At 49.9% G+C, this 24642-nt stretch overlaps 1 protein-coding gene across 1 annotated transcript; it reads left to right on the top strand.

The window, feature by feature from the left end:
- On the top strand, positions 1–22507 carry dom (domino helicase). The gene is made up of 9 exons (XM_069509538.1): positions 1–677; positions 4305–4483; positions 4560–4953; positions 5026–6440; positions 12817–13467; positions 14596–15580; positions 16631–16822; positions 18347–19279; positions 22349–22507. The coding sequence occupies exons 1-9, from the start codon at positions 618–620 to the stop codon at positions 22505–22507; spliced, it is 4968 nt and encodes a 1655-aa protein (XP_069365639.1). The 5' UTR covers positions 1–617.
- The last annotated feature ends 2135 nt before the right edge of the window (positions 22508–24642 follow it).

A 24642-nucleotide genomic window follows, 5' to 3' on the forward strand; every position in this document is an offset into this window, starting at 1 on the left:
TGCTTGATGATGCATGCACACAGCACATACATCCCTATGAATGAGACAAAAAATAAATTGTAAAAATAAATATTTTAAAATAAAGTGATGTTCTGTGCATTTTAAAAAAATATCAGTAATTTTAAGTAGTAACTTTCAAAATAATTAATAAATCAATATAATTATTGCGGATCATGTTGCGTTAAAAAAATATTGGTCGATTTAAAGTCTCTTTGTAAAGTGAAACATTCTTCGAACCTTCAATATGGCGGACGCCGGAGTGAAATCAAAAGAACTTGTTTACGGCGGCTTAAACAGGGTTTACGATACTTTTGAATTTTTGCATTATTTGAATAAACCAAAGGCTCAGGAGAACGCGAGCTGTTGATACTAAGTTTTATTTATTTAATAAATTATAATGATAAGTACCTATTTTGAAGGACTGGCAATAATAAAAGTTTACATAAGTTTAGGTATATAATTATAAGTTAATCCTAAAGTGTTTTGCCGTCGAATGCATATAGATTGTGATAAAGTTTGATGTGTGGACTCTGTGTATAGTGAAAAGTGAGTGGTGCATTAAATAGGAAGTAAACAGTGCAGAGCATGGAAGTTAGTTTTGTCCGCAATGTTGCAGCATGAGCGCACGAAATGAGCCCTCCTCACCCCTCGGAGCCACTTCAGTCTTGCCACTCATGGTACGTGCATACACGGATATCCACTACTTGTTTGTATGACGCTGAAGTGTAAAGGCAAAGCGCCGCAGTTGAAGTCGAGGCGAAATGCCTTTATAGAGCTCAAATACTTCTACATTCTCTAAGATGGTATAGGTACCTGACTCAAGTTTTCTATCTCTTTGATCACTGAAATGTTAAGTAGAGCCACCAGTATAGAAAAACTTATCTTCTATATATAAAAATGAATCGCTGAATGTGTTGCTGATCGCAAATATCGAGAACAGCTGAACCGATTTCGCTAATTCTGTTTTATAATATTCCTTGAAGTACGAGGATGGTTCTTACGAGAGAAAAAATTAAAAGTATCAAAAAAATTTAAAGAATCGACTGTAAGCCGGAGCAGCTAGTATTATAGAAAACTTTACACTCTGACATAAAATAAAAATGACAATTTTTAAGTTGCGGCTATCCACCATTACAGATAAACTACTGCTACAGTTGTCAGTTGCGAGCCTAAACCATAACATGTTTTTAATTACTTGCAAGTAGAACTGTCACAAAATTTAATATGCTTTAGCTATCTTTGATTTATTTTATGAAAAAAAAAATTACTTGAAGTCAATCTTATATTATACGTATATGCAGACTAAAGCTGAAATTGCAGATGAAATAAATAAAAATGAAGTTAGTTATCTGGGATATATACTACAGAATACTTGAGCTTTCCATCCTATCCAATCCATCAGCCTGTATGCGTCCACTGCTACCATGGTTCTCTACCTTCCTCATCCACCACGTGGGTCACTTGGCCAGCAGGCTGCAGGTGGTCCTGCACTGTGCTCACCGGTACGTGGTCTCCACTCCAGAACACTGGTGCCCCGTCAGCATCGGTTCTGCGACAGACACGACCTGCCTGATGCCCCTTCAGCTTGCTAATCCTTCTGCTTTCCATTCCCCATTCTATTCCCGAGAGTGTTACCCGACATGGCGTCCGTCCTATAGTTCATTGTAATTGTAATTTAGAGCCTCAATAGCTCAACTGGTAAAGGAGTGGACTGAAAACCGAAAGGTCGACGGTTCCAACCCCGCCTGTTGCACTATTGTCATACCTACTCCTAAGCACAAGCTTTGCGCTTAGTTGGAGAGAAAAGGGGAATATTATAGTCATTTAATATGGCTAATATTCTTTATTAAAACAAAAAATTGTAAGTCATATTGTTTTATTTGGGATAGAATTGGATTGGCATTGCAACTAACAAAACAGTGCTGTTGAAAATGAAACATTGACTTTTGATCACACACATTCTTCTCGTAAAAGCACTGGTTTTGTTTCACGTATTATCTATCTATAAGTGTTTGGGATCACGTCTCGGTAAACTCATTGTATTCACAACGATTTCACATACATATCGCTTTAAATACTAATCAATATGAATTCGGAAAAAAAATTACTTAAGTGATCTTCATAAAGAGACAAAGGCTGTCACAAAAACATTATTTAGGCGGTGCCCACTTTCTCGCGAAACGAACGATAACGCGAGATCTACGACATCTATTTTACGGAAGGGAAACTATATTTGCTCTGACATGCACAACTATTTTACGGTAGGGAAACTACATTTGCTCTGACATGCACAATTATTTTACAGTAGGGAAACTACATTTGCTTTGACATGCACAACTATTTTACGGTAGGGAAACTTCTTTGTGCTTATCATTAACAGGAAAAAAGGAACCCTTATAGGATCACTTCGTTGTCTGTCTGTCTGTTGTGTCTGTCAAGAAAACCTATAGAATACTTCCCGTTGACCTAGAATCATGAAATTTGGCAAGTAGGTTGGTCTTATAGTACAAGTAAAGGATAAAATCCGAAAACTGTAAAGTTGTGGTTACATCACAAAAATTCAAGATTTGCGTCTGTGACGGAGTTAGTTTATTAAGTCATATCTAGATGGCGCTGTACGTCATTAACTATACTGGTTTGAGATGTACAATTCAACGACGAAGCGGAACCCTGTGTATGAGTCTGAGCAAAGTGTGTCCATAAGTGACACACTTTGAATTCATAATCAAGGTCTTACTCATGAGATACGCGTACATAATAGTAGGTACTTGTAGTCTAGGCGATATACAATTAGGAATTAAGCAAACTGTTTCATAAACTACTATTCTTTAACAAAGCAATTTATAAGTAAGCGGGAGAAAAAATTATTTAAAGTAAAGTAAAATATTTTTTATTGTACACCAAAAAGCAAAACTATAGAAATAGGTATAACAAAGATGTTTGCAAGTACAGCAGACGGCCGTCGCTACTCGCTAAAGTAGCGACCTCTACCAGGCAACCTTAGGGTAAAGGATATCATACAAATTAAGCAAAGTGGAAGGGGTGTTACTAAAGTACAAATAAATTAACTGCACATACCTAAGTATTTTTTATTCTTTTTATTTAAAAGGACAATCAACAGGTTACAAAAAAAAACTTAAAACTACACAAAAAGAGAGAAATACATATAAATGCTATTTTGTAGACCCACTTAGTGATTGCCCCTCTCACCATGACAAACTAGATAGGAGGAGAAAAATGAAAAAGGAAATAGGGACACGAGAAGAGGTGTTCAAATTAGAACAGTGCCATGAACAAAAACATACAATTAAAACTAAATTAACAAAAAAATTTAATTACGTATAAAAATATATAAAAATATGGAGGTGCAGAAAGACATGTAAAAAAATGAGCAAAAACTATCTAACTTCTACCACCTAACGAAGAAAAATAACAAAGGTAAAACATCTGCATCACTATATGTAATATAATAATATGATATATATGTATAATGAGCAACTACAGCAGTAACTGAGAGGAGTAGACGACAGATAAGTGGAATAAAAAATAAAACTAAATAAATAAACAAAATACCTAATTGAGGATAAATAAAATAGTTTCTATTTCGTTTTGAAAATAGAGAGTGACTTAGACTGTTTGATATCCAAGTTGAGAGAATTCCATAGCAGTATAGCGGTAACAGTAAATAGAGAGTGACTTAGACTGTTTGATATCCAAGTTGCAAACATTTGGCATCATAGGAAGAGGAGTGTGTACTGGGGAGTGTGTACTGGGGAGGCAATTTCACTCCTACATTATTATCATATATTCAAAGCCGATATGGTCATACGGCATTGAGCTCTGGGGATCAGCATGTGACTCCAATATTCAAATTGTACAAAGAGCTTAAAATTACATTTTGAAACAACTATCCAACGCGCCATGGTTCTTGCAGATATCGGAACTCCATGAGCACTTAAATATCAACACAGTAAAGGAAGAGATTAGAAGCTATAGTTGCAACTACAAAACAAGACTTACTAACCATCCAAATCGTCTGGCAGTGCAGTTGACAATGCCGACTAAAGAGAAAGCATATACTGGATAATTAGCTGAGACCCATGGAGTTTTCCCGCTGGGGAAGTTGTCTCCAATCACGCCAACCTGTCCTCCAACCAATCTGCTCATAGTCCATCGACTGATCCCATGATAAGGCACAAAAAAAAAAAAAAACATTATTATGATACTTTAATACTTTTCAGTGGTTTTGAAGTCAGTTCACTTCTTGAAAGTATGATTTGAATGGAGTAATGTGTCGTTGTCAGGGCGTGGAGCGCGGCGGCGCGGGCGCGGCGCCCGGCGGCGATGACGCGCTCCGCGGCGCGGCGGCCGAGCGCGCCGACGAGCCGCCGCGCAAGCGCGCCAAGCTGCTCGACGACGCGGCCGCGCTGCGCAAGCGCGTGCTGGAGCACAAGCTGCTGCGGCTGAAGACTCTGCGCGACAGGTGAGTGGCGCGGCGAGGGGACGGGACGCGGGAGTCGCCGCGCCGAGCCGCCGCTGTAGCGCCGCGCTGGTTGCAGGTTCACGGAGCAACTGAGCGAGCTGTACTTCCTGCAGGCGGGCGGCAACATGATGGACTACGCGGCGTGGCGCAAGCGGCCGCCCGCGCCGCAGCTCGCCGCTTTCGTGGAGGCGCGCCGGCCCGCGCCGCCGCCGTCGGCCCCCGAGCCGCCCGCGCCCGCCGCGCCCGCCGCGCCCGCCGACGAGATGGTGGAGAAGGCCAAGCAGGAGGCGTACGTGGCGGCGCGCGTGGGCGAGCTGGCGCGCGCGGGGCTGTGGGCGGAGCGCCGCCTGCCGCGCGTGCTGGAGCCGCCGCGCCCCAAGACGCACTGGGACTACCTGCTGGAGGAGATGGCGTGGCTGGCGCAGGACTTCGCGCACGAGCGCAAGTGGAAGAAGCAGGCCGCCAAGAAGGTAGGCCGTCGTGTACGCGCCCGCCCCACCGCGCCGATCTGTCGACCGATCAACGTTGCGTTTCTGTTGCAGTGCGCGCGAGCAGTGCAGAAGTACTTCCAAGACAAGGCCGCCGCCGCGCAGAAGGCGGAGAAGGCGCAGGAGTTGCAGCTGAAGAAGATCGCCGCCTTCGCTGCCAAGGAGATCCGGATGTTCTGGTGCAACGTGGAGAAGCTGGTGGAGTGGAAGCGCGTGCGGCGCGTGGAGCGCGCGCGCAAGGAGGCGCTCGACGAGCAGCTCAGCTACATCGTGGACCGCACGGAGCGCTACTCGCGCCAGCTGGCCGCCAACCTGGCGCCCGAGCCGGCGCCCGACGACGACGAGTTCCAGCCGCGCGACGACTCGGACGACGACGAGGAGACCATCGCGGCGGCCGAGCGCGAGGCGGCGCACGACGACGACGAGCTGGAGGCGCTGCGCCGCGACTCGCGCCTGGCGCTCGACGACCTGCTGCCGCCGGGCTACGCGCCCGCGCACTCGCCGCCGCCCTCCGCCGAGGACGACGAGTCCAGCGACGCGGCCTCCAGCGGCTCGGAGCGCCTCGAGGCGCTGGTGGAGAGCGAGGCGGGCGAGGCGGGCGAGGCGCGCGTGGAGGCGGCCGCGTCGCTGGCGGCGTCGCTGCAGCCCACGGGCACCACGCTGTCGGACACGGACGTGGGCACGCCGGTGCCGCGCCTGCTGCGCCACGCGCTGCGCGAGTACCAGCATGTGGGGCTGCACTGGCTGGCCACCATGCACGCGCGCCGCCTCAACGGCATCTTGGCCGACGAGATGGGGCTGGGCAAGACCATCCAGACCATCGCGCTGCTGGCGCACCTGGCGCTGGAGCGGCGCGACTGGGGCCCGCACCTGGTGGTGGCGCCCACCAGCGTGGTGCTCAACTGGGAGATCGAGTTCAAGAAGTGGTGCCCCGCCTTCAAGATCCTCACGTACTACGGCAGCATCAAGGAGCGCAAGCTGAAGCGCGTGGGCTGGACCAAGAACAACTCGTTCCACGTGTGCATCACCTCGTACAAGCTGGTGGTGCAGGACCACCAGAGCTTCCGCCGCAAGCGCTGGCGATACCTCATCCTGGACGAGGCGCAGAACATCAAGAACTTCAAGTCGCAGCGCTGGCAGCTGCTGCTGGGCTTCCAGGCCGAGCGGCGCCTGCTGCTCACGGGCACGCCGCTGCAGAACAGCCTGCTGGAGCTGTGGGCGCTCATGCACTTCCTCATGCCCGACGTGTTCGCGTCGCACGCCGAGTTCCGCGAGTGGTTCGCGCCCGTGGCCACGCGCGGCGACGACGCGCTGCTGCGCCGCCTGCACGCCGTGCTGCGCCCCTTCCTGCTGCGCCGCCTCAAGGCCGACGTGGAGCGCCAGATGCCGCGCAAGTTCGAGCACGTGCTGCTGTGCCGCCTGGCCAAGCGCCAGCGCGCGCTCTACGACGACTTCATGTCGCGCGCCAAGTGAGTACCCCGACTGACGTCTCTGCAAGTTCCAGCACGTGCTGCTGTGCCGGCTCGCGCGCTCTTTTTTTTTTTTTTTTTTTTTTTTTTTCTCTAGGAGGAGGAAAAATCCCTAATGGACTTCTGTCTATCGACAGGGTGTGTCCGACTCGCACGGACTAAAAAGACCTCCCCCTCTGCGAGATCAGCACGGAACCGTGTAACATTACTTCGTGCTGACCCTCTGGTTGCTCTCTCTCCTTTTTTTCTTGTTTTTCTCTATCCTCCCTTCTCAACATTATGGCTCTCAGCATCTGACCGTATCTGTGCCACTCATTTTCGCTTGACACCATACGGGCTACCAGATTTTGGGCGTTGACACTGTCGCTTGCTCCCTGTGCTGCTTCTCTAAGATCCGCGCACGCGGGACACTCAAAAATCGCGTGTCTCGGGGTGTCTTCCTCTCCGCAAAAGTAGCAATTTTCAGTAGGCGCTTTCCCTATTGCGAAGAGGTAGGTGTTGAACACCCCGTGGCCGCTGAGTGCTTGTGTCAGCCAGCGGTCTACTTCCCCATGCTTCCTCGTGTGCCATTTTTTCAAGTCGGTAATGAGTTCTCTGGTCCAGGTCCCTTTGCCTGCTCCCGACCATTCCTTTACCCACTCCTTCAAGGTATCTTCTCGCACTTCTAAAAGTGTTTTCTCCTTGCTATCGAACAGCTTAGCACGTTCTTTTACCAGTTTTGCAATAGGCACAAGCCCGGCTATCACTAGCACGGCTTCAGTGGAAACTGTTCGATATGCTCCACAAATACCTATAGCAAGTCGCCTTTGGACTCCTTCTAATTTCTTTCTATACAGTTCCACCTTCATAGCTTCACTGAATATTGGTGCCCCGTAAAGAATAATGGAGTGGGCCACTGATGCCAACACCCTCCTCTTGCTCGCTCTAGGCCCTCCTTTTGTAGGCATAAGTCTGTATAGTGCCTCTGTCAGCTTCTGGGCTTTATTGGCTACCTCTTCTATATGTTTTTTGTATTTAAGACTCTTGTCAAGCCATATTCCCAAATATTTAACGTGCTCTTTTGGTGTCACTCTAGCACCTTGAATCCAAAAATTAATAGGATCTAGCCTTCGCCTTCCACTGAACACTATTGCTTCCGTTTTTTCTGGCGCTAGGGCGAGCTGCCTTTCTTGCATCCAGGTGTTTATTCGGTCAAGTGCTGTGTTTGCCCGTGTCATGAGGGTAGCTTCAGTTTTGGCTACGACTACAAGAGCCAAATCATCGGCAAACCCTACCAGTTCTGTACCTTCTTCCTGCTTTAGCTTAAAAACGCCATCATATAGAATATTCCACAGAGTTGGGCCAAGTATGGATCCTTGTGGAACTCCACTACTTACTTGAATCCTCTCCTCCAAACCCTTACTATCTTTCACTACTATAAATCGGTTCTCCAGGTAGCTACTAAGCAGGTTTTGAATGTAACCTGGGAAACCTCTCTTCCGTATTTCTAAAAGAATCTCCGTCCACGAAGCTGAGTTGAAAGCGTTTCTCACGTCAAGGCAGATCAGGGCACATAGCTTTCTGGTTTTCTTTGTGCCTTGCCTTGCTTTCATGGCGGTTTCCGTAACTCTCCTTACAGCCATCAGCGTCGACCGACCCTGTCTAAAGCCATATTGATGATCGGAGAGGCTGCCGTGGTCTGGCAGTAGTTGTTCGATCCTGTTGAGAAGGAGTCTCTCCATCAGCTTGCCATAACAGGCAAGCAGGCAGACTGGCCTGTATCCTGTTGGGTCATCTGCTGGTTTTTGGGCTTTCTTAAGTAAGACCAGACTCGCTATCTTCCAGGCTGCCGGAAATGTTCCTGAGGCAAAGGACATTTGCATTACCTGTTTGATTTTCTCGGGTATAGTCTGCACTGCTAATTTAACTATCTCCGGACACAAAAGATCGGGACCTGGGGCCTTTTTTGGCTTAAGCCCTTCAGCTGCCTTCCTTATCTCTTCATCCGTTATTTCCACCATTTCGGAGGCATTTGCCATAATCCGGCCGAAGTTTCTATGAGACGGGAATAAGACTCTGACCACAGATTTTATGAGGTCCATATCCAAACAAGGTGGGTTTTGTCGCAGTTTTTTTGTGACGATTCTGTATCCCAGTCCCCACGTATCCTGGTCTACTTCGTCGCAAAGCACTTTCCACTTCTCTGCCTTTGACTTTGTAATGGCAAGTTGGAGTGCCGTTTTCGCCGTCTTATACTCTTCTTTCAGCCGTTGAACACTTTCTGCGCCAGTGCAATTCTCCATCGAACATTCCTTACCCTTTTTCCGTCTTTCCCGAGTGTATATTCTACGGCTTCTAGTGCATTCATCCCTCTTTTGCTTTACCGTCGCATTCCACCAGTAAACAGGCGCCTTCCTAGGCAGCCCCTTTTTTGGCATTGCTCTGTCGCAAGCCTTCGTGGTCTCCAACACTAGCTCCTCAGGTGTGCTGATCTCATTTTCTTTTCCCTTAAGGACGCTCTCCAGTATCTTCTGGTCTAACTTATCCAGTCTCCATCCTGCCTGCTGCTGCATTGGCGGTTTCCATGCATCTTGGGAAATGTGGAATTTTATGTACCGGTGACCACTAAGGCTATCCTCGTCCAGGACCTGCCATTCAGTAATTCTCTGCGCCAGACCTGAACTTGCAAATGTTATGTCTGGCGTGGAATTCTTTGCGCCTCTTTGGAATGTCGGGGTAACCCCCACGTTTACCGTTACCAAATCCGCACTAGCAAGCATTTCCATGATACGCCGACCTCTAGCATTTTCTGCCTTACTTGACCAGACTTTTGACGCCGCGTTAAAGTCTCCGGCTACTAGGATGTCACCACGTTGTGACATGATACTTTCGAAAAGCTCGTTTACATCGTGCTCAAACTCTTCAAAGCTGTAGTTTGGTGAGAAGTAGCAACTATATAAAGTGAGCCCTGAGAGTTTTACCGCAATGAAACCATCTCCCCGAGCAACTTCCTTTATTTGGGTCCGCTTATTGTACACAACTATAGTTGCATCGCCTCTCCGGTCCGTTACCCATTCTCGGGCTTGAACTATCTTCCTGTTTGGTTCCGCTACAATAGCTATATCTATTTCACGATGTTTTGCCGTTACTTCGAGCAGGTCGTGGGCGGCTCGCGTTCTATCTAGGTTTATTTGTAAGACCTTGATATGCGATCCTACCGCTCCATTTCCTGCTCCTATACCGCGTTTTTTGAATCTACGATTCTTCTGCCGGGTGCCTTTACATTCCAGGACGGGCAGGTCTTGGAGCCCATTCTATGTTTTGTGCTGTCCTGGCCTTTATCCTTGCAAATAGCACATGAGGCCTCCTTCACACAGTCTCTGGCCTTGTGTCCCTCATCGCCACAGTTATAGCATTTTTTGCTCCGATCCTGGCCTGGACATCCAGTTGAGATATGCCCGTACTCGAGACACCTGTAACATCTCTTCTTTTTCACCATGAGGCCAACTGGCACTCTCATCCATCCTATTTTTATTTTCTTTTCGTCAACCAGTTTTTGGGCTTCATTCTTCGGTAGCTCTACAACCGCTGTCTTGTTACCATAGCTATTTTCCCAGAAACTCTTAATTCGAAAGTCCTTTACTTTTTGTTTCAGAACTTCTTCTACTTCCTCTTTTTCTACTGTAAGGTCTAGTCCCCTTATTATAACTTCCGCTGACTCTTTGAGTGCTCTCAAAGTTAAACTTGGGCAGTTTCCCCGCACTTTCTCTTTTATTTGTGAAACTCCTTCCTCTTGCCCCTTCTCTAGCTCAAGAAGTATGTCGCCTTTTCTCGTTTTCCTCACCTTGGAGAATACGACTTGTGCGCTTGCTAATCCCGATTTAACCTCCTTTAGCACGCTGGCATAGTCACGGTCTTTCACCTCCACTAGCAGAGCTTCGGGCTTGGCCACCGGAGGCTTTCTACCCGTGTTACTTTTATCTCTCCGTATCGGTATCTGTGGTTTTTCCAAATTCCTCGTCATCTTTTCTGTTATCTCTTTCTTCTTCTTTTTCTCTTTCTCCTTCGGTGGTTTTGCCATTTCAGAGCTTCCTTCGATTTCTTTATCCTTCTTCTCCTTGCGGCGTCGCCGCTTGCTTTTCGCTTTCACTTCCTTCCAATCTGTTTCCGTAAAAAAGTCATCGTCCCATTCCAAACCTTCATTTTCAGCTCCGGTTGATGTGTTTGTTCCCTTTTCTTCTAAAACCACGGCTCTTTTAGCCCTTTTTGGGGTTCTCTCCGATTCTTCATTTTTCGCTTCAGATCTCATCCTTCGGACATCCATAATCCGTCCAGACAGTTTTTGCAGTTCGCGCAGTCTTATTTTGACCTCGTTTGCCGTATTTTTATATGGCCCTTGCCTGTCCACGAGCGAATTTATCGTAACGATGTTGCCATACAGGCTATTTAGTAGTCTGTCTTCCTTTTCTTCCAATGTTTCCGTCTCTTTATTACTTGTCGGAGACTTCTTCCGTTTCCAATCTCCTCTATTCTTTGGCGTGCCTGCCATCGGCGAGAAAAAGGTGAAAGGGCTTGCATAAGATGATCCCCTGCATTGTGCACCTTCATCTCCCGTAGATACTCCGTCTTCTGTCTCAGTTTGCTCCGTTTCAGTCCGTGTTCTTGCCTGTGTCGTTTTAGGTGGCGTGCGTTGTAGCAAGCCAGACCTAGCAAATGGTGTATCCAAATTCAGCAAAACGTTGCCCCCCCCAGAATACGAGGGGCAGCCCCTGTCAGCCGAGACTGTCAGGGGGCGGGATTCCCCGGCACCATCAGCGCCGGAACCCGCCTGGGGTAGTATCTCTTTTTGTTGTGCTTTCATTTTCTAGTTTCTCCCGTACTTCCTTCTTCCTCCTACACATCTTCCGGAAAACAGCCGCCCAATGTGGGACAGACGCTGACCAGACAGCCGCTCGCTCCGAGTACAGACGCTGCCTGGATTTGTTGTGCTTGCTTTTGGTCCGCGCTGAGTATTTTATTTCCCCAGTACCCGCCAGATAAATCTGGTGAGGGAAATCCCCTATCCGCCAGCCGGGGACGCGCCCGATGGGAGAGCAGCCAACTCCACACGGGATCGCGCGCTCTACGACGACTTCATGTCGCGCGCCAAGTGAGTACCCCGACTGACGTCTCTGCAAGTTCCAGCACGTGCTGCTGTGCCGGCTCGCGCGCTCTACGACGACTTCATGTCGCGCGCCAAGTGAGTACCCCGACTGACGTCTCTGCAAGTTCCAGCACGTGCTGCTGTGCCGGCTCGCGCGCTCTACGACGACTTCATGTCGCGCGCCAAGTGAGTACCCCGACTGACGTCTCTGCAAGTTCCAGCACGTGCTGCTGTGCCGCCTGGCCAAGCGCCAGCGCGCGCTCTACGACGACTTCATGTCGCGCGCCAAGTGAGTACCCCGACTGACGTCTCTGCAAGTTCCAGCACGTGCTGCTGTGCCGGCTCGCGCGCTCTACGACGACTTCATGTCGCGCGCCAAGTGAGTACCCCGACTGACGTCTCTGCAAGTTCCAGCACGTGCTGCTGTGCCGCCTGGCCAAGCGCCAGCGCGCGCTCTACGACGACTTCATGTCGCGCGCCAAGTGAGTACCCCGACTGACGTCTCTGCAAGTTCCAGCACGTGCTGCTGTGCCGGCTCGCGCGCTCTACGACGACTTCATGTCGCGCGCCAAGTGAGTACCCCGACTGACGTCTCTGCAAGTTCCAGCACGTGCTGCTGTGCCGCCTGGCCAAGCGCCAGCGCGCGCTCTACGACGACTTCATGTCGCGCGCCAAGTGAGTACCCCGACTGACGTCTCTGCAAGTTCCAGCACGTGCTGCTGTGCCGGCTCGCGCGCTCTACGACGACTTCATGTCGCGCGCCAAGTGAGTACCCCGACTGACGTCTCTGCAAGTTCCAGCACGTGCTGCTGTGCCGGCTCGCGCGCTCTACGACGACTTCATGTCGCGCGCCAAGTGAGTACCCCGACTACCTCAGGAAACTTTCGGTCTGCAAGGGTGAGTAAAAACGACTTTTGCTCACTGGGTGCGTAAAAACGATTTTTTCTCACTGGGTGAGTAAAAACGACTTTTGCTCACTGGGTGCGTAAAAACGATTTTTTCTCACTGGGTGAGTAAAAACGACTTTTGCTCACTGGGTGCGTAAAAACGATTTTTCTCACTGGGTGAGTAAAAACGACTTTTGCTCACTGGCTTAGGCAGCAAAAGGCGCCCTTTTTGAACTAGTGAGGTGAACAAAAAAATACTATACACTTTATATTATTATCCACCACAAGAAGGAAAATGCCAGAAAACACAGAAGTGGGCTGTAGTAGTCGATAGTACACTGACGGCGTCCGTTGTGATCGCCCGCAGGACCAAGGACAGCCTGCGCTCCGGCAACCTGCTCAGCGTCATCAACGTGCTGATGCAGCTGCGCAAGGTGTGCAACCACCCCGACCTGTTCGAGCCGCGCCCCGTGCAGTCGCCGCTGCAGCTGCCCGCGCTGGCGCTGCGCGTGCCGGCGCGCGCGCTGCTGCCCGGCGCGGCGGCGCGCGTGGCGCTGGCGGCGCGCCTCGGCGGCGACCTGGCCTCGCTCGAGGCGGCCGGCGCCGAGGCCTTCGCGGCGCACCGCGCGCGCCATCTGGCGCCGCCGCGCCGCCTCGTCGAGGAGCTGCCCGACGCGCCGCGCGCCGCGCCGCCGCGCCCGCCGCCCGCGCGCCTGCGCCTGCACCTGCGCCTCGTGCCGCGCGCGCCGCCCGCCGCGCCGCCCGAGGCGCCGCCGCCGCCGCCCACCGCGCCGCCCGCGCGCCCCGCCCGCCGCCCGCCGCCCGCCGCCGCCGCCGCGCGCCTGGCCGCGCACCGCCGCCACTGCGCGCGCCGCGCCGCCGCGCTCAACGAGCGGCGCTGCTGGCGCCTGCCGCTGTGGGGCGCCGACCTGCGCGCGGCGCTGCACGCGGGCGCGCCGCTCGTGGCGCCGCGCGACCTGGCCGCGCTGTGCGACGAGATGCGCGACACCATCGAGAGGTGATCTCCTCACCCCCTTACCCCCTACACTTAATATTTTTTTTTATTTATTTAGACAAAACGAAAAGTGAACAATTTACAGCACACTTTTAGACCAAAGCACTAGATAAAAAGCCGAGACTGGTGTTGGCAGTTTGCAGCCCAAATAGACCGTAGTCTGTGCTAGGGCTGACAAAGTTCATCGACCTCATTCATACTATATTATATCATATTAGGTATATACCTTATTATATTTACTTTACTTATTATGTTTACTTGAAAACCGACGCTGGGTATCCGATCAGGTACTTCTGTTCAAAATTTTAAATTATGAAATTGACTGCCCAAACATTTTACGCAAAATAATTTTTTCTGTGCCCCGTAAAAATTCGCGATTTTCTACGTACAAGCCTTATATTATAAGGGGATGCAGAACAAACTTAGGAGAAAACAATGTCTTGATTAGAATATGTCGCGAACATAATAATCTTTTTAAAACTGCGAAAAATATGATAATAGATCCTCATTCACTCTCCTTGCAGCAGTACAAAAAAATGCTGCATCAGTATATTGATGCAGCATTATAAACTCGTATGCTTCTTCGTAATTTTTCTTATTTTTCTTGTTTAATGTAATATTTAGTATTTAATATTTAGTACTATTGTAAATTGCAGTGTTTTTATTTTTTATTTTTTCATATTTGTATTTTTAGCTTTAAGTTAAGTGGTAATCCCGCACTTGCAAGCTTTTAAAATGCATGCCGGTTTGCCAGTAATTGGGTGTACACTCTAAATTTTTTCTCTGTGAATTGTAATTGTTATTTTATAATATGTGTACTATCTGTTGGCAAACCAATAAAATAAAATAAAAATAAAATATTTATACTATACTATATATATATTCATACATTACTAAAACTATATTTTATTTGGTGCAACAGTGTTAATGCATACGGAGTTTAGATATATAATTTAAATAGATAGGATAAGTTGTAATAAGTGAAAGCATTCGTTTCAACAGATCTTGTCATAAAGACGTTTAAAATTTTCAAAAGAGGTTTCTAGGAGAAATTTCTTTATATAGAATTTAAGTATAAATTTAAGAATAACATATATGTATCAATGTGTCATATGACGGTTGTCGCCGCAGGTTCGGCGTGTGCTGGAGCGCGTGCCGCGCGGGCGCGCCGCGGCTGCTGGCGGGCGCGGGCGCGGGCGCGCGCGACTGGCGGCGCCGCGCCGCGCGCGCCGAGCTCGCCGCGGAGCCGCCGGCGCGCGCCGCGCTGGCGCTGCTGCACGCGGCGGCGGCGCGCCAGGCCGTGGCGTTCCCGCACCCGCGCCTGCTGCAGTTCGACTGCGGCAAGCTGCAGACGCTGTGTGCGCTGCTGCGCCGCCTCAAGGCGGGCGGCCACCGCGTGCTCATCTTCACGCAGATGACGCGCGTGCTGGACGTGCTGGAGGCCTTCCTCAGCCTGCACGGCCACGCCTACCTGCGGCTGGACGGCGCCACGCGCGTGGACGCGCGCCAGCCGCTCGTGGACCGCTTCAACGGCGACGCGCGCGTGTTCGCCTTCATCCTGTCCACGCGCAGCGGCGGCGTGGGCCTGAACCTGACGGGCGCCGACTGCGTGGTGTTCTACGACTCGGACTGGAACCCCACGATGGACGCGCAGGCGCAGGACCGCTGCCACCGCATCGGGCAGACGCGCGACGTGCACGTGTTCCGGCTGGTCACCGCCGCCACCGTGGAGGAGAACATCCTGCGCAAGGCGGAGCAGAAGCGCGCGCTGGGCGCCGCCGCCATCGAGGACGGCCACTTCACCACGGCGTACCTGCGCGCCGCCACCGTGGCCGAGCTGCTCGCCGCGCCGCTCGCCGCGCCCGCCGCCGGCGGCGCCGAGCTGGAGAGCGCGCTGGCGGCGGCCGAGGACGAGGCGGACGCGGCGGCGGCGGCGGCGGCGCGCGCCGAGGCGCAGGGCGAGCTGGCCGAGTTCGACGAGACGCTGCCGCTGGAGCCCGAGCCGCCCGCCGCCGACTCGCCCGCCGCCTCGCGCGCGCCCTCGCCCTCGCCCTCGCCCGCGCCCGCGCCCGCGCCCGACCCGCACCGCGCCGAGTTCGCGGCGCTCATGAAGCAGGTGGGTCCAGTGTCCCTCCCCTTTCTTTTTATGAAATTTATTTCTGTATAATATTATAATATACCAAATAAAAACTAATATTAACATCTACACATTAAAATTTTTATATTTATTTAGGTATTTATTTATTACTAGCTAGTGGTTTAAAATGTTCACTTTTCATTTTGTGATAATAAAAAAAAAAAAAAATATTTTTGAAATAATTATGAAGTAAATAATTTGCACTTTATTCTTATTTATCTAATTATCTATTTTTTCATTGTATACAGGTTTTTAACCGACTTCAAAAAAAGGAGGAGGTTCTCAATTCGTCGGAATCTTTTTTTTTTTTTTTTTTTTTTTTATGTATGTTCCCCGATTACTCAAAAACGCCTGGACCTATTTTGAAAATTCTTTTTTTGTTTGAAAGGGTATACTTCAAAGTTGGTCCCATTTCAATTTGGTGAAGATCTGATGAACATCTTCGAAGATAGATACTGGAACTCCTCAACGGATAAGAGTAAATTGCTCGCGATCAGTGTAATAGCTTAGTAAACAGTAGATTTTTAACCAGTCATAGCATAATTCCATGGGACCACTAAAAATTGTGAAATAAAATTTTTTTACAAAAAAAATAAAAACCGACTTTGTTACATAAACACTAAAAATTGAAAAATAATTTAATTTATTACCGAATATATTATGTATACAAGAGTTAATATAGTTCCATAATAATATTTTTTGGGGTCGGTGCCAATGAGGTGCCATTGTGGAGTCTCATAAAAATATGAAGTCTAGACGATTCGCGCAGCTAAAGCTAATTGGCACCGGCACAAAAAAGTATTATTATGGAACTATATTAACTCTTGTATACATAATATATTCGGTAATAAATTAAATTATTTTTCAATTTTCAGTGTTTATGTAACGAAGTTGGTTTTTATTTTTTTTGTAAAATTTTTTTATTTTTTATTTAGACAAAACGAAAATCTGAAACGTTTATCTGGGAACTTTTCAAATGGCCCTAATGAATTGTAACACAATAGCTATATGATTGTCGTGTGGTTGCAGCTGACGCCGGTGGAGAAGTACGCCATGCGGCTCGTGGAGAGCAGCGCCGCGGCCGCGGAGGCGGAGCGCGCCGCGCTGGCCGACATGCGCCGCCAGCTGCGCGAGTGGGAGCAGGCGCGCCGCGCGCTGCACGCCGAGCCCGAGCCGCCGCCCGCCCCCCTCACCTACTGCGGCGACGACGCGCGCGCGCAGGTGCTGCCCCGCCCGCGCCGCCGCCGCCCGCCGCGCGCGCCGCCCTCGCCGCCGCCGTCGCCGCCCGCCGCGCCCGCGCCGCGCACGCGCTCGCGCGGCGCCGTGCACATCAACCTGTGGACGCTGGACGAGGGCGAGGCGGCAAGCGGCGCGCGGCGGCGGCTGCGCGCCGGCACGCTGGACGCGTGGCTCGCGCCTCCACCCCGACACGAGCAACAATAAACGAGTTGAACGCACGAGCCTTTATATTTCTGACGTTCCATTTGGTGCCGCTCGCTCTCGCCCGTGAATGCTCGTCGCGCCGCTCGCGCCGCGCACCAAACGAACGTCAGGGATGTAAGGCGCGCGAGCATTTACGGGCGACACCGAGCGGCGCCTCCCCCACCCCCACTCGGTGCCGCCCCGCGCCGCGCACACGCTTGCAAGGGCCGCGGGCGACACCGAGCGGCGCCTCCCCCACCCCCACTCGGTGCCGCCCCGCGCCGCGCACACGCTTGCAAGGGCCGCGGGCGACACCGAGCGGCGCCTCCCCCACCCCCACTCGGTGCCGCCCCGCGCCGCGCACACGCTTGCAAGGGCCGCGGGCGACACCGAGCGGCGCCTCCCCCACCCCCACTCGGTGCCGCCCCGCGCCGCGCACACGCTTGCAAGGGCCGCGGGCGACACCGAGCGGCGCCTCCCCCACCCCCACTCGGTGCCGCCCCGCGCCGCGCACACGCTTGCAAGGGCCGCGGGCGACACCGAGCGGCGCCTCCCCCACCCCCACTCGGTGCCGCCCCGCGCCGCGCACACGCTTGCAAGGGCCGCGGGCGACACCGAGCGGCGCCTCCCCCACCCCCACTCGGTGCCGCCCCGCGCCGCGCACACGCTTGCAAGGGCCGCGGGCGACACCGAGCGGCGCCTCCCCCACCCCCACTCGGTGCCGCCCCGCGCCGCGCACACGCTTGCAAGGGCCGCGGGCGACACCGAGCGGCGCCTCCCCCACCCCCACTCGGTGCCGCCCCGCGCCGCGCACACGCTTGCAAGGGCCGCGGGCGACACCGAGCGGCGCCTCCCCCACCCCCACTCGGTGCCGCCCCGCGCCGCGCACACGCTTGCAAGGGCCGCGGGCGACACCGAGCGGCGCCTCCCCCACCCCCACTCGGTGCCGCCCCGCGCCGCGCACACGCTTGCAAGGGCCGCGGGCGACACCGAGCGGCGCCTCCCCCACCCCCACTCGGTGCCGCCCCGCGCCGCGCACACGCTTGCAAGGGCCGCGGGCGACACCGAGCGGCGCCTCCCCCACCCCCACTCGGTGCCGCCCCGCGCCGCGCACACGCTTGCAAGGGCCGCGGGCGACACGATTGTTTTTTAAATAAGTTATTTAAATCTACGGTTCTTTGCAAGAGTGATAATATTATATCGTGTGCATCTCGGAATCTTCAGTGTCTTCGTGTGTCGGGGGTGAGTCGTATACTGTTTAGTTGTGGAGTACCTCCCGCTCCCCCCCCCGGTGCAGTCCCCCTCACGCTCGCTCTGTTGCAGGTGTGGCTCAGCGGCGACGGCGCCGCCGAGATGCCGGTGTGGTGCCCGCCCACGCCGCCCTCGGGCGACGGCGACGTGTACTGCGAGACGTGGGCGCGCGCGCTCTACCGCCGCGGCGCCGCGCCCGACGCGCTGCTGCCGCCGTGCCGCTGGCGCGAGCGCGCGCCGCGCGAACCCCGCCGCGTGCGCCCCGCGCCGCGCGCCGCGCCCGCCCCGCCCTCGCTGTTCGAGCGCTCCGGCCCGAGGCCGCGCGCGCGCGCCCGCGCCGCGCCCGCGCGCTCGCCGCCCGCGCCGCCGCCCGACTGGGCGCCCGTCGAAGACGCTGCGCTGCGGCGCGCTCTGCGCCTGCAGCGCCTGCCCGCCGAGCCGCCCGCCGCGCACGCGCCCAACTGGGACTGGCTCGCCGAGCTGGTGGCGGACGCGGCGCGCGCCTTCCGCTCGCCGCGCGCCTGCCGCGAGCGCCACGACGCGCTGGCCGACCCGCGCCGCCGCCACCGCCGCCCGCCGCCGCGCCGCCGCGCCGACGACGCGCCGCGCCCGCCGCTCGCGCGCCTGGACGCGCTGCGCGCCGCGGCCGAGCGCCGCCGCGCCGCGCCCGCGCGCCGCCGCGACGACGCGCCGCGCAACCCGCGCCACGCCGCGCTGCTGGCCGAGCACGGCGTGGACTACGACGCGCCGCCCTCGCCCATGGACGTGGCCGGCCGCCGCGCCGAGCGCATCGCCAAGGAGAAGCTGAAGGCGGCCGGCGCGCCCGCCGCGCCCGCCGCGCCCGTCCCCGCGCCCGCCCCGGCGCCCGCCCCCGCCCCGGCGCCCGCGCCTGCGCCCGCCGCGCCGCGCGCGCCGCTGCTGTACCGGCAGCAGGCGCTGGGCGCGCGCCACCACCTCAAGATCCTGCACCACGCGCACGCGCACGCGCACTCGCCCGCCGCGCAGGTACCATATCCCACTTGCTCGGAATCTGTACAAACTAATAGCTATTATTATAAATGTTGTAGAAATGTCGACCTTACATAGGCATGCAAATTAAGGGGACTCAGTTCGGTGCTTTCTTCATACAAACGTAGGAGGGAAATTACAACAATATTCGATATAGTACGCACAAAACTAAGAATTATATCGATTTATCTCGTCATTATCTAGGTTTATTGATATATAAAACATTGAAAAAAATATTGATTTAAAAGTTACGAGGCTCAAAAGATTCCTATTTTAACACTAAATTAATGTCAACTTTGGGCCTAAATAAATAAGATTAGGGATATGAAAATTCTAAAATAATTTATCATTAGACGTAGTTTATTTATTCATTAGTTGAAATAACTTTACTTTGCAAACATAAATTCAGCTGTTTTTTCTCAAAAATACTTTTCCTAAACCCTTTCGCGCGCTTGATTTCGGTGAAAATCATCGTGCCTCTCAACTTTCTCATACAATGTCAAGTGAAAAGCAAACATGTTACCCACGTGCGCTGCCAATTCCTGGCGCTGGTGTCCTGCGTCACCTTAATTAGTAAAATGGCAAAAAAAATAATGTAAAACTAACTATGTGACTTTGTTAATTCATTTGTTTATTGTTTCGTCGCGGATGAGAGCAAAGTGCTAACCAGTACTAGCGTTTCATCCTTCCGATATTACTCGGGCCGCTCTAGTTCTGCCATGGACATAGAGAGGTACGGATTCACTGGAAATGCACTAAACTGGTTCAGTAGTTATCTTAAAAATCGGAAACAATTTGTACGAGTTGATAATAAAGTTAGCGCTGAAAACAATTCAGAAATAATATTTGGTGTCCCTCAGGGGAGCGTATTAGGCCCTATCTTGTTCAATATCTATCTTAATGACTTTTGTTCGCTATTGACAGACAATCAGACAGACTCAAAATCTCTATGTTTTGCAGATGACACTGTTTTGTTATTTTCAGCCTCGACGTGGGAAAGTACCATCCAAAAAGCCGAACACGGCCTTCGTCTAGCTAAGGGGTGGTATGACAATAATCTGCTAACCTTAAATGATGATAAAACTTTATGTATGTGTTTCTCTCCCACCAGTGCCGGTCTTCCGACCGAGACTCCGAAGATTAGAGTGCACTCTTGTTTGAATAAGTCTGACTGTGCAAACTGCAAAATATTATCATGTACCAATAGCACAACTTATCTCGGTATTATTGTTGATCAACATCTGAGGTGGGATAAGCACGTAGACATGCTGACTAAAAAAGTCCGAAGCTTGAGCTATATATACAATAATTTAAGAAACATTATGAGTGTTAACCTACTGTTAAGAGTTTACTGCTGTTTAACTCAGTCGTTAATATTATATGGCATTATAGCCTGGGGCTCATGTGGATCAACTTTACTAGACAAACTAAATAAGGCTCAAAAACTTAATCTCAAAATTATCTTAAAAAAGAACCGACGATTTCCTACGGAAGAATTATTTAAGCTAAGTAAAGTACTAACCCCAAGAAAAATATTCATTTGGCAAATAACAATGTATATGGCAAAATATATAGACAACTTCACAATCGAGCAAACTCCCAGTCACCGTAGGCAAAGGCAACTAAGATGTTCAGTTCCCCGACGAACGTCTGGATTCTCGAGTAGACATTTTACAGCTGCGGCACCAAAACTATTCAATAACCTTCCGCTGGAGGTATCTTATCTGATTTTATGTGCCCAGCGCCCATCCTTAAAGAAAAAACTTAAATTCTATATAAAGAAATTTCTCCTAGAAACCTCTTTTGAAAATTTTAAACGTCTTTATGACAAGATCTGTTGAAACGAATGCTTTAACTTATTACAACTTATCCTATCTATTTAAATTATATATCTAAACTCCGTATGCATTAACACTGTTGCACCAAATAAAGTATAGTTTTAGTAATGTATGAATATATATATAGTATAGTATAAATATAGTATAGTATATAATATAATATAATATTAGTATGAATGAGGTCGATGAACTTTGTCAGCCCTAGCACAGACTACGGTCTATTTGGGCTGCAAACTGCCAACACCAGTCGCGGCTTTTTGTCTAGTGCTTTGGTCTGGAAGTTGGTGTGAATTATTCGCTTTTTTTTTGTCTAAATAAAAAAAAAAAAAAAAAAAAAAAACATTGGACAGTAATGCACTATTTCTGCCATGGACATTGGACAGTAATGCACTATTTCTGCCATGGACATTGGACAGTAATGCACTATTTCTGCCATGGACATTGGACAGTAATGCACTATTTCTGCCATGGACATTGGACAGTAATGCACTATTTCTGCCATGGACATTGGACAGTAATGCCCTATTATTATAAATTTTATAATTACAACTTGAGTTTTTCTGAATGATTGAAATGTTACAATACAATGCAATACAAATAAATACAATACTACAGTGGACACAATATCAGAATTCAGGACATTCCATTTTAAATATTGCCAGCTACTGGGCAGCAGGTTTCCGACAATATTAATTTATAACATTTGGAAATTACCTACTCTTACTCCTCTATATTTATGTCGCATATGCTATTCGATGTCCCCTTGTGTTGACGCTATCTCACGACTGCGTCAACGAACTCCTACATTTTGTGTACCAATGATAGATAGATAATCTTATATTATTAATTAATAGTAGTGAAATAAAAGATAACTTACTCGTAATATTATATTTCCCCACTTATTAAGTAGGTACCCTTTCTTCGTAAACGTTTCTGATTGGTCCAAAGAGCCAACGTTTCTGATTGGTCAAGAGAGTTGCCCCGCTTTAGACAGTTGTGTCAAATCAAATACTAATTTAACAATAACTAATTACATTATTTTTTTTGATACATATCATAGACTTATTAAACAAAAGTTGAATATAAGCAGTAATTTAGTCAGTGTTGCTGGCACTTGTAGTTTTTCATGGGATTTTCTAAAATGTAAATCCACGCACGAGATGGCACGCAGCACCTCGTGCGGCGTGCCGTGCTAAGTGACATCGACGCTGACGCGGCGCTGTTGCAGGGCGCCGAGCCCGCGCTGCGCACGCTGCAGTTGCAGCAGCTGGCGCTGCGCCGCGCGCGCCCCGCCGCGCCGCACGCGCCGCACGTCGTGCTCGCGCACCTGGCGCCGCCCGCCCCCGCCGCGCCGCCCGCCCCCGCGCCGCCCGACGCGCACCGCTGACCGCGAATACACTGTGTCTGACTACAAGAGACTTTCATTTGCACCACCCTCCCCACCACCACCCTCCCCATCACCACCATCCTGCGACCACCCGGGCGAGGCCGTGGATGTTGTCACTTTGTCACATTGATACTGTATGTTACGATAACATAAAGAAACACGAAAGTAACATTATTCTGAGTATACTTTATGTTACGGTAACATAAAGAAACACGAAAGTAACATTATTCTGAGTATACTTTATGTTACGGTAACATAAAGAAACACGAAAGTAACATTATTCTGAGTATACTTTATGTTACGGTAACATAAAGAAACACGAAAGTAACATTATTCTGAGTATACTTTATGTTACGGTAACATAAAGAAACACGAAAGTAACATTATTCTGAGTATACTTTATGTTACGGTAACATAAAGAAACACGAAAGTAACATTATTCTGAGTATACTTTATGTTACGGTAACATAAAGAAACACGAAAGTAACATTATTCTGAGTATACTTTATGTTACGGTAACATAAAGAAACACGAAAGTAACATTATTCTGAGTATACTTTATGTTACGGTAACATAAAGAAACACGAAAGTAACATTATTCTGAGTATACTTTATGTTACGGTAACATAAAGAAACACGAAAGTAACATTATTCTGAGTATACTTTATGTTACGGTAACATAAAGAAACACGAAAGTAACATTATTCTGAGTATACTTTATGTTACGGTAACATAAAGAAACACGAAAGTAACATTATTCAGAGTAAAGCTAGGACCATACCGAAATATTTATTAAAATTTTATTTGATACATTCACAAAATTCAATAAGTGCGAAAGTACGAAGAAAGATATTTGTTTGTTGATGTGTTTGTATCCATTCCATCAATTCAAAATAGGTTTGTAGTTCCTGATACGATTTAAACAGTGTAAAGCTAAGGGCTAACTTGTATCTGAATAACAAAAAAAAAAAATCTAGAAACGGAATACTGAATTTTGAGCAATTTAAAAAGAATCATATCAATTATAATTATATTATCACACCTGACAGCCAACCATGACAGGAAACCAGATATGAATTCAGCACGTTTTAATGTTTCTATACCTGATATTTTTATTTGAAGGAGGATTTCGTTGCACAGTTCAGTGTTCGGCACACACAGTGTCCCGAACAGGTGACACAAACCAAACATACAATATGGCGTCTATAGTAGGTACTATAGGTACTGCGTGGAGTTGCCTTATGTTCTACTTTCCCTTATGTTCTACTTATCCGTCATATTGGTGATTGTTTTCGTATCGCATTTTGGGGACAAACTATTTTTGTATGAAAGTTGGATGTCATCAATGTATTAAAAATATTTTTTTTAAAATGGCTGTAAATTACAGCTAGGTTCTTTGTAAACTGTACCTGTTACTTTAAATACAATTTTATCGTAGGTATAATAATACCGTAGCGGGTACAATTTACATAGAATAAACTTTATACGATATCGAACGATTCTTCTCCATCCGTGCAAAAAGTGGCAAAATCCATGGCTTCACCGGCGTGGGTCCGTCATCGATGGCCTCGCCCACCTACTCGCTTATCACTAGTTCGCATATACAAGTCAGTCCGGCGCTGTAGACCTTCCCTCATGCCGAGGTGGTGGCGTCGCACGCATCTGCGAGATACAGACGAGGGCTGTAGCTGTAGCCCGAGCTCCCGACCGACGCGACGACGCCACATCCAGTGTGACGAGGCCGCGGCCGACAGAGACGAGCGACACGAGGACGCGGTGGCTCACTTGGGTCTAACATTCCCTGCCAAACCAACAACAACAACAAGTTGAAATCGTGTGATATTTTTTCACCTCTTTAGCTCAAAAAGGGCGCCTTTGCTGCCTCAACCAATGAGCGAATTCCGTTTTTGACGACCCCAAAGAAAAAGTCGTTCTTGATAAAATTACATTGGAATACAAGTGGAACTTTTGTTCCACTTATCAACATACAGCCATACATAACAATTTACAACTAAGTACCTTCCATAATAGTGCCGCCAACTGAAGTCCATTAGGTATATACATACCTACAAATACTTTATACAAAGTGAACCCGGTTACGAAACACTGAAAAATAAAGTGGCTCTATTACGCTA

The sequence above is a fragment of the Maniola hyperantus genome, chromosome 3, assembly GCF_902806685.2.
Source record: "Maniola hyperantus chromosome 3, iAphHyp1.2, whole genome shotgun sequence".
Classification (NCBI taxonomy): Eukaryota; Metazoa; Arthropoda; class Insecta; order Lepidoptera; family Nymphalidae; genus Maniola; species Maniola hyperantus.